Source organism: Dermacentor andersoni, chromosome 11 (assembly GCF_023375885.2).
Source record: "Dermacentor andersoni chromosome 11, qqDerAnde1_hic_scaffold, whole genome shotgun sequence".
Classification (NCBI taxonomy): domain Eukaryota; kingdom Metazoa; phylum Arthropoda; class Arachnida; order Ixodida; family Ixodidae; genus Dermacentor; species Dermacentor andersoni.
In genome coordinates, this window is record NC_092824.1 from 55,072,097 (window position 1) to 55,087,046 (window position 14,950).

Below are 14,950 nucleotides of genomic sequence, written 5' to 3' on the forward strand. Positions count from 1 at the left end.
ATTGCCAAAAAGGTCGCGGAGCTTCTCTTTGAAGAGATCCCAGCTCGATATCTCCTCTTCATGAGTGTAGAACCATGCCAGTAGAGCTTCGTCGAGGTAGAAAAGAACGTTGGCAAGGATAATAGTCGGATCCCACCTGTGACTGGTACTGACACGTTCGTATAGGCGGAGCCAGTCGTCAACATCAGGACTGCCGATTCCGGTGAAAACACCAGGATACCGAGGGGGGGAAACAGCGACGTAGGTCGGGGCTGCATGCGGAGACGTTTGCGTAGATGAAGTGCCGCCAGCAGGAGCCGAAATTACACTGTCGCCGTTGCGACCGCTGCGGAGCTCCATGGGTACGGGGAACGTCTGCCTCCACCAAATTAATGCTACGTGTAGCTGATGTACAACTCTATTTACAATATATTTAAACGTAGACCAACGGTGGCAGAGATGGCGATGCTATATAAAGCGGGAACACATCGTCTTCTTCCTCTTCAGTGCAGCCACATTGTGGCGGCTGTTCCGTATCAATATTCACAAGCGCAACAAGCAGTCGTCGCATATCGTAGCGGAGTAAACAGGCGGCTTCCATGCATCAAAAGCCAAAGTGACGCCACCTGACAACGTCCACAAGAGGATAGTTCGCCATAGGTTATGCCAGAGCGCACTACTCGCTTCTAGTACACTGTATTACAAGAGTAAGAATTATGTTTTGCAGATCTTGATTGAAATTATGTAGAGCGCACTGTGGCAATGGCAAAACTATTGGAGCATTTTGACGAACACAGCAGGCAATGCGATAGTGCAAGATGATATGCGCATCTCTGAGTGTACATCCTGAACAAATCGGGGTACCTGCCACATATTAAGCCCAAGTTCCGCGGGCAGCTGACGGCGTTAGTTGCAGCAGCCGGCTGTTATTATAGTAAAGAAGTACACAACGGGCTGAATCAAAATGTGCTGGTTTTTAAAGCGCATATGTGCTTGGAGAGTACACGGTATATCTTCCCACACGCACAACATTTCTTTTTGCTAATTTATTGCTCATTGTACGTCAAAAATATAGCAAAGTAAAGAGAAGGAGGGTACATTATATGGCAAGCTATGGTGATGCAACAACGAATCATTTATTAATATATGATAAATATATAACAATATAATAAAAAATTCCAAACATGCCCGGTGTGTTGCTGCCTAAGGCCAGTGTTGCATGTCTGTACTTCTCAGGGCAGAAACCGCAACCACCTCGACGGGACGTCACGTAATATTCAACGTCCTCTTCACCACGCGGATGCGCCAAAACGGGTCGGCCCTCAGCGGGTCGGCATTGCCGCATGCGTTCAGGGAGTAGTCGCCGAGGTGAACGTTCAGCAGGAGTATCGCCATGTTTGGCCGCAGGTAGGTCGACGGTCTTGCCAGGTCCTTGCACTGCGCGGTCAGACGCAAAGTCACTTTTTAAAAGAATTTCCTGCACACTACAAGCCATTACGTTGTGCATGGCATACGGGATCCCTCGATTGTGGTTATTATTGTTGATTTTCAAGAAAAGATGCGCATATTTGAGTGAATCTACTTCGCATGTCGTCGACCATCACAGAGCGGAACGGCTCGTGAATTGTTTCGCTTCCCTTTTATGTTTGTAGCATCGGAATGATGCTTTATAAGAGGGGGGCGTTAACACGAGTACTTCTTTATGTTTATCGGGTGACCGCTTTTCAGCGGCCAGCAAATGTGAAGCTTTATCGCTCAACGCGAGAAGCGCCTGTATCATTTGGAACTTACGCGAGTGTTACCAATCATTCAATCTGTCGCGTATGTATGCACTTACACGGAATGCAAAATGGTTTCTCTAAACCACGCGGGCACAAGCGATTACACTTGAAGCTTCAACGGGTGATGTATAACAACCGACGCGCTTGACACGCTCACACATTTCCACGATTCTCGATTCTGATACTGTGTTCTTCCGCGTCACCACTACGTGAGAGTATTTGAAAGATGCATGGCAAGCGCCAGGCATTTTTTTTTAATTATCGCATCTATGTGAACCAACCAATCTAGTTCAGACGTGAAACGCAGTAACAAAGTACTTTAAACTATAAGATTTTGTTGCTGATTTGCCCCTTATGTAGTATTCTTCAAGTATTTGGCTCTTGTTTGTGAACAGAATGTAGTAACATTTACCAGTGCCTAAATGCAATGTGTACGTGTGACATCAGCTGCAAATATGAATTATTCTCAATTTTACCAAATACCCTCATTCAGAAAGTACAGTTGTCATTTTATCAGCAGGTAGTTGGCGTAAAAACCTATTTGGCACGTGTTTTATCAACAGCGTTTATAGCTATTGTCACAGCTTAACACTCTTTATAGGTAACGCAAACACTAAAGGCGGGGAGCGACCGTTACTGCACAGTAAAAGAAAAGAGATATGGGGAGGCAAATTGATTGTACAGGTACGTAACGATACATCCTACTTTCTGTTAGATATCCGTCTTTATGCCGAAACATCCACTGTGTTGACAATTAAGCTTGTATGCGGGGCAGTTTGCACATGAAATAGTTAAATAACGCTGTATAAACGCGTGTTACATGCTTATGCCAAGCAAATCATGAACCGTAATCGGCCATACACATGCACTCGTTGCGCCATCTCTAGATGGCAACGAAATCTGTAACTCTGAACCCTGCCATCAGCGTTCAACATCACTTCTGATACCCCTCCTGATCAGAAAGAAAACAAACCCTAATAAACCATCTCAGAACTTATCAGACAAACATAGTGAATGTAAATGAGGTGCACTTCAATAAACAATATTTCTACACTTCAAGCAAAAAAAAAAAAAAGAAAACAAAAGAGAAAAGTCACTTCGTGGCCAGAACATACTCTTCCCATCGGACTGGTGGCTTTCCCTCGCGCCTAGACCTGCGAAGATGTACTGCCTTGTCCATCTCATTATTTCCAGGTTATGGCTCCCTACGCTCTTGCATCGAAGCATGGTCAAGTTCATCAAGCTGTTAGGTGTTGCTGACAAAAACTAGTTTTTATTCGCCAGAAGGAAACTCTGTAGTCGCACTTCAGGCTGCTGCGAGGCCCTCTTACCATGCCTCACTTCGAACAGCAGAGTTTCGAGGCATTATATATTCGCCAATATTCCAAGCAATGGGACGATGATCTTCAGAGGCTGGCCGAAGGTTTGTGTACCTTCGGACCTGGATTAGGTTTCTTCACTCTTGCGGAGTGTCCGACTTCAAATGTTGTCCCTTGGATGCTCTGCGGCGGTCGCATTTCAACTGGTTTTTTTCTTCGCTCTTTTGTACACGAATCCTAGTCGCTGCGTTTGCGTTAACAGATCACTCCGGCCCCTTGCTAGTTCCTTTACTACTCCGAACCTGGAGAGAACAATGCCAAACAATGGTCATGAGCGGTGCTGGCAAACCAATTAGACACGAATACTAAGGAGGGTTTACGTTGGTAGGAGGCTGTGTCGACGAACAAAACGTCATCATAGTACGCGCGAGTCAATTTACTTAATTTACTTCAGCGGACGCTTGCAAGTAACGCAGTTTTCCTCCCTTGATTTACACTCGCAGAGCTCTCAACACATCCAAACCACATCTTGGGGTAGCATAGATGGTCACCCCCCGCTGGGCATGGGTCGTAAATCACTACAGCACGGAATGAGCAAATCGCTCAAATGTTTTTCCTTGGAAGATTAGGTAGCGTGATACAGGCATTGCTGAGCTGTGCTGTGCCCGGCCAAATGCTTCGGGGGAGTATTTTGAGCCTACCCGTTCTGTCGTCCTTCGTTCAGTTTCGACGTCTTACGTTTCAGAGGAAGGTTCAAAGTATGCAAGAACGATGTTGGAGTCTCGAAGCTCCGCATGCTCTGGCAGCCAAAAGTACAGCAAACACGTCACCGGTGCATTGTGCCCGTGAGTTTTTCTCCCCTGACTGCAGCAACGGAAACCGGAGAACGCCTGCGTTCTCGAGCATATAGGGTTGGATATCGGGCTGACCACCGAGGTGCGCTTGCGGAAAAAAAAAAAAAAAAAAAACATGCATAGCCTGCGCCTTAGCCACGACGAACACCCTCCATTTTTTCACGGGTTAGCGTTGACAGGCGCAACTACCGTTAACTGCAATGCGAAGTAGAAATGCAAATTTTCAGTCCCGCCGAACGTACCTAGGTTCAGCGAGCTTGCCGTAAGACGCGGATGTTTTACCACGCAGAAAATAAATTTAGCTCGAAATTTACGGTGTCGCGGTCGCGTTAAGCAAATAAATTTAACTATACGCTGTTTATTACTCTTTCACCGTAATTTAATGCTATGAGCTAAGATTTCGAGGCACTCAGATATACACATATGCTTAAGGTGTCGGCTGTCCTTAACAATGTAATCACTTCTAATGTACCGAGTCATGGGGAATAAACTAAGAGGGCCAATTGCGTTTTGCAACCAGAAAGGAACTCTCCAAGAAGCCATTCCTTTCGGTTTTTGAAATTCTGGCGTGTTACGAGCCGAAACCCAAATAACTGAGGCATTATTATTGCTGTCGTATTATTTTAACCATCTGGAGTTCTTTAAAATTAATCCAAAGCTGTCCCCTCCGGGGTGTCGGCCCAGTGTGTGAACTCTGAGATTCAGCATATTGGCCTAGGTTATGTGTGGATATCAGTGGTTTTTCATGGACGCAGCGCTTCTTCGGCGGCCCTAACGTAGCTCAGGCTGCTGAGCGGGATTGCAAAAACATACCGTGTGCTCTGACGCGACCATCGAGTGATGTGCCGAATTGTGTGGCTTCAATCCAGGGGCGCTATAACGTAAAACTTTTCCAAACATTTCTATTCCAATTTTGCAATCAGCCCACCGCGATTGGTCAAAAACATTTTTGGACCACCCCCACTTCACCTGTCTGTCACGCGACGTCCCGCAAACAGTGATAGCTCCCCATCTGATATGACGTGTACACACTGAAAATGCATGATTTGACCGAACAAAAGAAAAATAGTTTTCTGATTCGACCACTTTTTGCCATTAGCCCTCGGCTATTGGTCACAAGTTTTCGAGGTGCACCCACTTCACCTTCTTGTCACGTGACTTCACAAAAGCGCAAAAACTCACCGCGTCAAAGTGACGTGAACGCCTGAAAGATGCATTAATATGCCGAACGAAACTGAATTTTCTTCTCAATAGCCGCAGGCTGCCCCGTGCCCAAAGGAATAGAAGATGGCTGCCGCCGATCGCTCAGGCACTGGCGACTCGCACCTGCCGGAGAGCATGGGTTTATTTGCGTGTAATAAAGCTTTTTTGCGTGGCCGTATAACGTTTTCGAGCACTTTCGGCACGCTTACAACCTCGTTCTGCCAACTCTTCTTAGCTGAGGGTCCGTTTCAGCGTCATACTTAAGCTTCCGTTGCATGCTGCCGCAATTTTCGACCAGCCAGCACAAGCTAAGTAAGGGAAAGCAGACCAATCACAGACGCTGGCACGACCCTCTTGATCCGGTTATCGATTTTGAGTGCAGTTGCTCGGTCCCATCGAATCCCTCTCCACTTGAGCGTGCTCCTCGCCTCTTGTCAGCCTATTAGATAAGGCAAGCCGCTCAGTGTAGGCAATCTTATTCGTTTTTCAAGCAAACAAAAGTGACCTCCTATGAACGAGGAGAGCGTTTCATTGGTCTGTTCAGACAACCCTGGGGGTTACTACTCGGTGGTTGCGTCGGCGGTTACGCAAATTTGACGTCAAGAGAATGGAATAAAATCATATTTAAATAGTTTTACGTTATAGGGCCCCCATTGCGCATGCTCCCTTCCACCTCTGTACTTCCTGCATGGACTAAAATATTTAGCAATGTGAAGCGTTGTGGTAAGTGTAACAAGCTAAAGTGTTCTATCGACAATCATCGATTTCAGTAAGCAGGCGATACAAATGCCGAAACACTCACCTTTTTCTCTAGAGTATCCTCGTCCTCAAAGATGAAAATCAGAGATGGCTGAAGTTCCGCAGATGCGATGCCGACGTCCGGGTGCACTAGGCTACGAGTTAAGCGTGAAACATTTTTACATGGCTGCAAGAAAAAAAAAGAAAGAAGGCGTAAATGTATTCGTATAGCTCCCTACAATCGTATCTACATTCTCAACAGTACTCTAATTGTTGCGGGCTTTCGAGCGGCACAGGAGTTGCCTTCGAGATGTTGTCATTCAGTCGTCAAGCGCACGGGCATGGATTGGACGTCAGTTGGAGCAGTCACTAAGCGAGACACCAGAGACGCCAAGGTTGACAGCGAGACTTAGGAGATACCAGAATTGTGAGAGAGAAGAGAGCAAAGCACGGCCGCCAAATGCGAAGTATCGTTTAAACCGTAATAAATGTACTAATGCAATGAAAGCCGGCAAATAACTGTAGCAGCAAGGGTTCAAGATATTTAAAACCACACTTGCACCAAGTAAGGGAAAAGTCATTGAACTGCCCAATAACTTTACCGTATATTTCAAATCAACATACGCATTGTGAACACAGCAGTATTGTTACGTGTAGAAAGACACAGACGAAAGAGGCTATTTACAGGCTATTTACACTGGACTGGAGCCAGAGCAACAGGCCGACATTCACTGGCGCCAAGGGCAGAGACCCACTTCGTCGTCGTTCTCGCGGCGGCTCGGCCGTTGAGCATCGCTCGATGATATTGTAATAATATGATTACATTCTCTCGCGGGTATCCGAACTCAAAGCACCATTGCTGAATTCAACTTGTATAACTCATAGCAAGTATTACCTAGCAAAACAGAAACATTTAGGCTCCTGCTCTATGATAAACTACTGAAGGGAACAGATCATATCACGGTTGTCAAATATATATAGGGTTCAAAGATAGCGAATCAAGTTTACGTGATTAGCGGTGCAGGAAGGAAAGCTTCAGCATGGGGACAACGTCTTGTCAAGCAAAGTTTTCTTTAGTAATGGAAACAGCTGCTTTTCTTGGCTGCGTTTATGCAAACAGACAATTTCACTACCAAAAGCGAGTAATAGGAAAGGGTGCGAAGGAGTAAAGTAGGGCTGACGAAATGCATATATTCAAAAAGTGCTACTATAGAGTGAGATCTCAAAGAGTTCGCAAGGAGGGCAGTTTGCATTGTGCCATAATGGGGCGGCGTGCGATGAGCCGGGTCTCACCTTCGCTCTCATACCATGCCAATCATTTACAAGACGTTCAGTCCTTTGCCCTCAGCTTTCTCTTTTCTAAATTTAGAGCCACATTCAAGAGTTCTGGATCATACTTCTAGTTTGTTTACAAAGAAGTGAGTTTTGCGTAATTCTTAGCTCAATCACCTAGAACAATGGATCAAAGGAAATACAGGTTTGAGAAACATAAACTTACCACGACGTCATAGTTCGTCGCAAAGAAGAGGTTGCACTCGCTGTATAGCAATGCGACATCCAGAGCGTCTTGGTGCTGATAGCTTTGTGTCATGTTGTACACCAGTGTGGCTAACTCGAAAGACAGGCCTGTTTTAAGCTTCAAGCTGTAGGACTGGCCTTTCGTCATCAACGCTGCATGCCTCCGCTGTGGACAAAACGCACACAGCAAAGTAAGAGATGTTTAAGAAAAACAAGTTCAATTCTTAAATTATGCTTCCCGAAACCATGATCCCATTATGGCACACGTTGTAATGCAGGAGTCATCATAAATGTTTACCCACTCAGGTTCATTACCGGGCACTTAAATCTAAGTAAACAAGTGTTTTTGCTCTTTGCCTTCATCGAAAAGCAGCTACTGTGACATGGTTTAAACTTGAAAGAGCGCCAGTTTAGGCATGTCGGTATTCCATAACCGCGTCTCTCGCCCCTTTTCGTGTGCTAAAAACGTAAAAGTTATGGTTTCAACTCACGACCTTGAGCTCAGCAGCTTAACTCCAAAGCCACTGAGCTGGAATGGCCGGTTAAACATGTTTCCAGGAATCGTCGGCTGGCTAAGGGCCGACTCGATTCTGTGACTTGAGTTTTCGAGAGCCTATCTCTAGACCGGAGGAACGGCTCGGTATGTATTACAAATAAGCTGCACATGGCGAGCACTTCAGGAATAAAATCAGGGGCACTATAAGGTAAAACTATGCCAAACGTGTCTATTCCAATTCTGCAATCAGCCCGCCGCGATTGGTCAAACGCTTGTTTTGACTCCCCCCTCCCCCTAGTTCACCTGTGTGTCACGCGACGTCACGAAAGCCGCGATAGCTCCCCATCTGATATGACGTGTACACACTGAAAATGCATGATTTGACCGAAGAAAAGAAAAATAGTTAATTCTGAGTCGACTCCGTTTTGTCATTAGCCCTCGGCTATTGGTCACAAATTTTCGAGATGCACCCAATTCACCTTCTCGTCACGCGACGTCACAAAACCGCAAAAGCTCACCGCATCAAAGTGACGTGTAGGCCTTACAGATGCGTTAATATGCCGAACAAAACTGGATTTTCTTCTGAATAGCCGCAGGCTGCCCCGTTCCGAAAGGAATAAAAGATGGCTGCCGCCGATCGCTCAGGCAGGGCGTCTCGCACCTGCCGGAGGGCATGCATTTATTTGCGTATAATAAAGCTTTTTGTGTGGCCGTGTAACGTTTTCGAGCACTTTCGGCACGTTTACGACCTCGTACTGCCGACTCTTCTTTGCCGAGGATCCGTTTTAGCGTCATCCTTAAGCTTCCGTTGCATGCCGCCACAATTTTCGACCAGCCACCCCAAGCTCAGTAACGGAAAGCGGACCAATCGCAGACGCCGGCACCACCCTGTTCATCCGGTTATCAATATTCAGTACAGTGCCTAGGCCCCATCGAATCCCTCTCCACGTCAGGATGCTCCTCGCGTCTTGTGAGCCAATTAGATAAGACAAGCCACTAAGTGCAGGCAATGTTATTTGCTTCTCAAGCAAACAAAAGTGACCTCCTATGTGACCCTTCAGGTGGCAGCCCGATGCTTGCGTCGGCGGTTACGCAAATTTGACGTCAGGAGATTGGAATAAAAAACATATTGGGATAGTTTTACGTTATACCGCCCCAAGTCTCTGTCTCCACTCTAAATCATTAAGCACCTCGTAGAGCGTTAACAGAGCGTACAGCGTTGATAACTGAAACGTAGCAATTACGTTTCCTGGTGCTCGTTAATTGCACTACAATAAATGTTGTTCAGTGCTGTCTTAACACCTAACACAATGTGCGACTCAGAACACATCAGAACACAGGATAAATTTTCACATAACCAACGATTACTACTCCGCGCACTTAGGCCACTTTATCACGATGCACGCTGGAGAGAGTTCGAATGTTGAAACCCCTCTACCAGGCTACCAATATTTATGTTTCCGATGGGAACATAAAACGCGACGAGGACATGAAAGCACCTTCTCACCTGGGCAAATCATTAAAGCATCAGACATAATCCATACATTGCGCATTCATGCGCAAAGAATAAGTGTGCCTTAAAGAGGGTGTAGACGCGCCGCCATAGTGCTTACTTTGTCATTGTCTTGCGTTCACACAATTTCCTGGGTTTAGTCTATCTACCTCGTAACGACTATAGTGCGCAGCGCACAACAGCCCGTACAATGTAAAACTCTTCCAGTCTTATTTTATTCCAATATGCAGACATAAAATTTACGTAGGCAGCGACGAAAGCGTCGGGCGGTGATTCGAAGCATTGTTTGAACAGCCCAATCAGACAGTCTGCAAGGTAATAGGAGGTCACCTCGATTTGTTTAAAAGTAAATAACAGTGCTTCTATCACTGTTTTTCCGATCTGATTGGCTGACGAGAGTGAAAGGGAGCACATACATGGAGAGGATTTCACTGGGACTGAGCTAGCACAGTGAAAGTAGGTAACCAGATGAGGGAGGCGGTGCCAACACCTCCGATTGGTCCGCTTCCCATTGAATAAGGTGGCTGGTCAAAAATTGAGGTGGCGTGAAAATGAAGATTAGAAATGCCACTAACGTGTGTTCTCAGCGAAGAAAAATTGTCAGAGTCATGCCGCACACGTACCGAATGGGCTCGACAAAATTATGCTCTAACTCAAAAATTTTTATTATACGCGGAGAAAACCAATCGCCCCGGAAGCTCGGAGTAGCCAGTGGCAGAGTCCTTGGTGGGGGGCAGCGAACTTTTATTCCTTTCGGAAAGGGGTTAGTCTCTGGCTATCTAGAACGAAATTGGGCTTTAATATACATGCTAATGCTTCTTTAGGGCGCAAACTGCCCTTTCCAGCAGCTGCTCTGCTCTGCGAGCAATTGGGTTCTTGCGTGACCATATTGCCACCGAAACTTGTGAGCCAATACAAGCTTTGCTTGAAAAAGGACAGCCACACCACCGTTGTCACGCGAGCATATTCGCGCTGCGATGATTTCGTTATGATAACGTTACCGACCTCATCCCGCGCTGTCGTGGCACTGATGTCGTGTCGTCTTGGCACGTTGCCATCACAGCAGCACTGTCATGAGCTCAATCGTAACGGCACCATCATCATGGTCGCGCCACCATGCAATCTACCAAGCCTTGTCGACAATAATTTGTGCCACTTTCATAAAACATCATGATCGGCGTCAGAAGTACACTTTGGAAGTATTGTTCCATTTGTTTTCTAAGGTTCCTATAAGCTATTTGCATAATTTTACAATAACTTCTACTGTTTCCTGCAACACTTTTTGAGGAGCGTTAAGAAGTATACGGATCCCTCGCTCCTGTTTGCCTGAAATTTCCCAACGTCGAAAGAAAAATAAAAACAAGAAGCCATTCCACTATGTAAAGGTGGTGGAGCAGCGAAGCTGTGTAGTACATGACACGGAAGTGACACATAATTTTGAACAAAGGCAGGAGCTCATTTATTGTCTTGATGGGTGGTCATAAGGACGAGAGGCTCGCACACCCATTTAGTGTCTTGATCGGTGGTGATTATTTCAATTGCAACTGTAATCATATTCTTTGGTGTCAAATCGATGCACGTTCACCTCTGGGTGGTCAATTGGGCCGGATCGGTGAGGCAACGCAAGCAATGTCTTCAACACCGAACGCGTAAAACGCTCATTTTTTGAATAACGACAGATTCACATTGAAATCACCGACAACGATAACAGGGAGTGTCAACGCAGCCAATTCACGCAAAGTTAGTAGCCAAGAACCTTACGGGACTATGAGTGCTTGCTTACGGGGGTATGAGCCATTGCTCACGGGGGTATGAGCTATTGATGATGAAAGTTCTCGACATGCTGTTTTATATGTTGCACGCGTGATTCGAAAGACATTAAGCACTGTTAGCTTCACTTTGCTGAGTGCCTCTAGCGTCTGCTTTACGGGGCTATGAGCCAACGCTTTTTTTGCTTGCTTACGGCAGCATATGTGCTTACAGGGATATGAGCCATTGATCATGATTGTTCTTCATCCCGCAGAACAGAAATGCAAGGAATCCTAGCCATATAGAGGTTCGCTGTGAAATGCATGGAACCCTAGTCATATACAGCTTCATTGTAGTAAGCTTCCAAAATCTCCTGCGAATGAAGAATAAGTTTTCAGAAAGATGAGTGTCAGGTGCTCTACGACACCAGAGCAGTTTCGTGCGAGCGGCGGTCAGCATAATATGTACATCGGGGCATGGTGTTCCGGCATTCAAAAGCGCATTCACGCGGCTGCATATAAAACGAGACGAGTAACGCCATGGCTGAGAGTGTATGCGCCAATGTACATGCGATAAAAAATAAAAACTCTTGCTGGGTCACGGAATGACTACTATCTTCACATTGTAATGCGCTTTCACCACATTGTAGGTGTAGGCGAAGTGCAGGCTATGGTAAATGTGTGTAGAGCAATGATCAGAAGAACTGGGGACACTCGTCCTATATTGCAAATATTCGTATGTTCACTTCCAAACACTAAGGCTCGTCTTCAGAAGTGAGTGGTCTCATGGAATGCAGGAAATATTCCTGGGTAAGCATCATAGGTATTAGGTATCCGTAAACAGAGATCGGATCAATCTGAAAACATACGCATTTTCCAATAATGGCGTTAATTTAATTGAATAATTGTCAAACTGGACGAAGCATCGGAAAACTGAGTTTCAGCTGGCAAATACTCATATATATATACATATAGCAATCCTTTTTGTTCAACTGCATTGTCCAGTAGAAGATGAGGTAGTTTAATGCGACCGCAAATGCCAAACAACGTATTCCTCATGCTGGCCCTTTCATTTACGAATCATCACTACTCACCAGGTCAGGATACTTCCTTGCGAAAGTGTTGCGCAAGTTGGGTAATGCCTCCGTGTCCCAAACGGAGGGTGGAGTACATTCACACCGCCTCCCGTCGTATGACCAACCGACAGAGCTGATGGCGATGACTGTGTCCGCGCTCGACTCCCTGCATTGAGTAGTGCATATCCTCACAAATAAATTGTCCTTGGAGAAAGACTAATAAAACAAAAACAAAAAAGCGCTTTCGCTTTGCAGGCGTTTCAATGCGTAAGCGAGCTTGTGACTGAGCTAGTTGGTTCATCACTTACGGACGACGGTTACGGCACCCGGAACAAGAGGACGGAGCGAGACATAAACCACACATATGGGTGCTAACTGCCAACTGTTTATTAACCAGAAACCACGCACCTTTAAACACCGACCTTAAGCGAAAAATAATTACAGTAGCGAGAAACTAACAAGTTTGATAGGATTTAAGAACCAAACGTAAGGTGGGGACAAACTTAATAGATAACAGTATATTCGATTTGACCTAAACTGAACTATAGAGACGGCACATAAAAACATGCGTGCATTACAGGCGTAAACAGAGCATCAAACCAATTAGGGCAGCTTCACGCTCTAATCTTGGCGAGGATTAGAGGCTATCTTTATGAATAACGTTTCAATGTTACCTAATTATTGCTTGTGACCCGCATGCTATCGCGCTCATTGCCTGCTCTTTTTTGTTGTTGAGGACGTCTTATTTCCCTTTCAGCGTGGTTTCTTGCTTTCTTTAGAAAAGTCGTTTGGCCCTGGAGTGGTGCCTAACCACAGCGTATCAGTGGTCTGTCAAGCGCCCCCTTAACAGACCTCATCGTCCGTTTAGGCAGTTGGCTGCCTAACCGCACGATGGTTGAGCGTCGTCCATTTTGTCCAATATACACCCTGTCACAGCTTAGGGGTATACTGTGAACCACGTCGGTAACAGCATTGGTGAAGTGTGTGGCGTGCTCCTTGGACCACGTAGCCGGCAACATATTCGCTACCAAAGAGCAAATCTTGGCGAGATTATGGGGAGCGGAAAGAACAATGGCCACATGGTATATAGTTGCGACCTTCTTTTTACTGTTACGCGAAGGATGAGTCACTAAGACGAGCAACTATTTACAGGTTAGATTTACAACTGCGGTTGCAGCGCTTACCGGTTAGATTCACAGCGCGAGCCCAGTTTGTTCTTCCTCCTCTTTTCTCGAGTGATGGCGCCCACGCGCCTCGTTCAAACAAGCAAGTATCACACGCGTGTATCATTTTCCCCCGGTGGCAAAAGCGACGTCCCGGGGCGTCTAAATGACATCACTGGGAGGGTGATACTGCTTCAGTCGTGTAACGTGCACGATATCAGTGAACTGAGAAGCAGATGGGGCGTCAGGCGCGATCTCGTAGGTGACGGGACTCACAGCATGAAACACTCGGTATGGGCCTGTGTAACGGGACAGCAGTTTTTCTGACAGGCTGACCTGACGCGCCGGAGACTATAGAAGCACCAAAGAATCAGGCGGGAAATGCACGTCTCGGTGTTGCTGGTTGTACAAACGCCTTTGACTGTCTTGGGATTTCAGAAGGCGGTCACGGGCAATTTCCATTGCGTGGGCACAGCGGGCGATGGCGTCAAGTGCATATTCACTGGTCGGTGCCGCACGAACAGAGAGGGTTGTGTCGAGGGGCAGCGCTGGGTCTCGGCCGAACACAAGGAAATATGGGAAACAACCGGCTGTGTCGTGGTGCGAGGAATTATAAGCAAATGTGACAAACGGTAGAGCGAGGTCCCAGTCAGGGTGGTCTGAAAAGACATATTTCACCAGCACGTCTGCGAGAGTGCGATTGAGACGCTCCGTGAGGCCATTTGTTTGCGGATGGTATGACGTAGATAGCTTGTGCCTCGTGGCACAGGACTGCAGGATGTCCGCGATAACTTTTGATAGGAATGTGCTGCCACGGTCAGTGAGAAGTTGTCGCGGAGCTCCATGTAATAAAATCAAGTCGCGCAGAAACAAATCTGTGACATCTGTGGCGTAGCTTGTAGGAATCGCTCGGATGATGGCGTAGCGCGTGGCGTAAAACGTGGCCACATCGATTCACCTGTTTCAGAGGTAGAAAGAGGAAAAGGGCCAAGTAAGTCCAGACCAACCCGAAAGAATGGTTCCGCGGGAATGTCGAGTGGTTGAAGGTACCCAGCAGGGAGTGTCGCTGGTTTCTTGTGTCGCTAGTATTTCTCACACGCAGCTACGTATCTTCGAACGGAGCGAGCAAGCCCTGGCCAAAAGAAGCGTCGGCGGATCCTGTCGTAGGTACGTGACACTCCCAGGTGACCGGCAGTGGAGAGGCCGTGAAGTTCGTGGAGAACAACCGAGCAAAGGTGTTTAGGGATCACAAGCAGTAATGCAGGGCCATCGGCCTGAACGTTGTGGCGATAGAGTACGCCCTCTTTTAGGGTGAATAGGCGAAGAGAACTGTCGGCGAGTGACGATTCCAGGCGGTCAATGATGACACGTAAGGACGGGTCATGGCGCTGTTCGTCGGCGACATGGAGCAGTGGAATAGCAGAAAGAACACAGGCGTCGGTGTCAGTATCAGACGTAGAGGTAGAAGTCACTGTGTGGGGATATTCTTGTAGTTGGAGGGCTCAACGACCGAGCCGGCCAGTAGGATCCTCGAGTGACGAAAGCCAGCAAGGCGCATGGTA

General features: G+C 46.7%; 1 protein-coding gene across 1 annotated transcript in view; it reads right to left on the reverse strand.

Annotated features, from left to right (window-relative positions):
- Positions 1–1,091: 1,091 nt before the first annotated feature.
- Positions 1,092–14,950, reverse strand: part of LOC129381627 (uncharacterized) — a 37,080-nt gene continuing 23,221 nt past the window's right edge. The window contains exons 5-8 of the mRNA XM_055064641.2: positions 12,244–12,391; positions 7,373–7,558; positions 5,939–6,061; positions 1,092–1,416 (exon numbers count right to left, since the gene is read on the reverse strand). Of these exons, the coding sequence (XP_054920616.2) occupies positions 1,246–1,416; positions 5,939–6,061; positions 7,373–7,558; positions 12,244–12,391 (628 nt within the window). The 3' untranslated portion in view covers positions 1,092–1,245. The remainder of the gene's footprint in view (positions 1,417–5,938; positions 6,062–7,372; positions 7,559–12,243; positions 12,392–14,950) is intronic.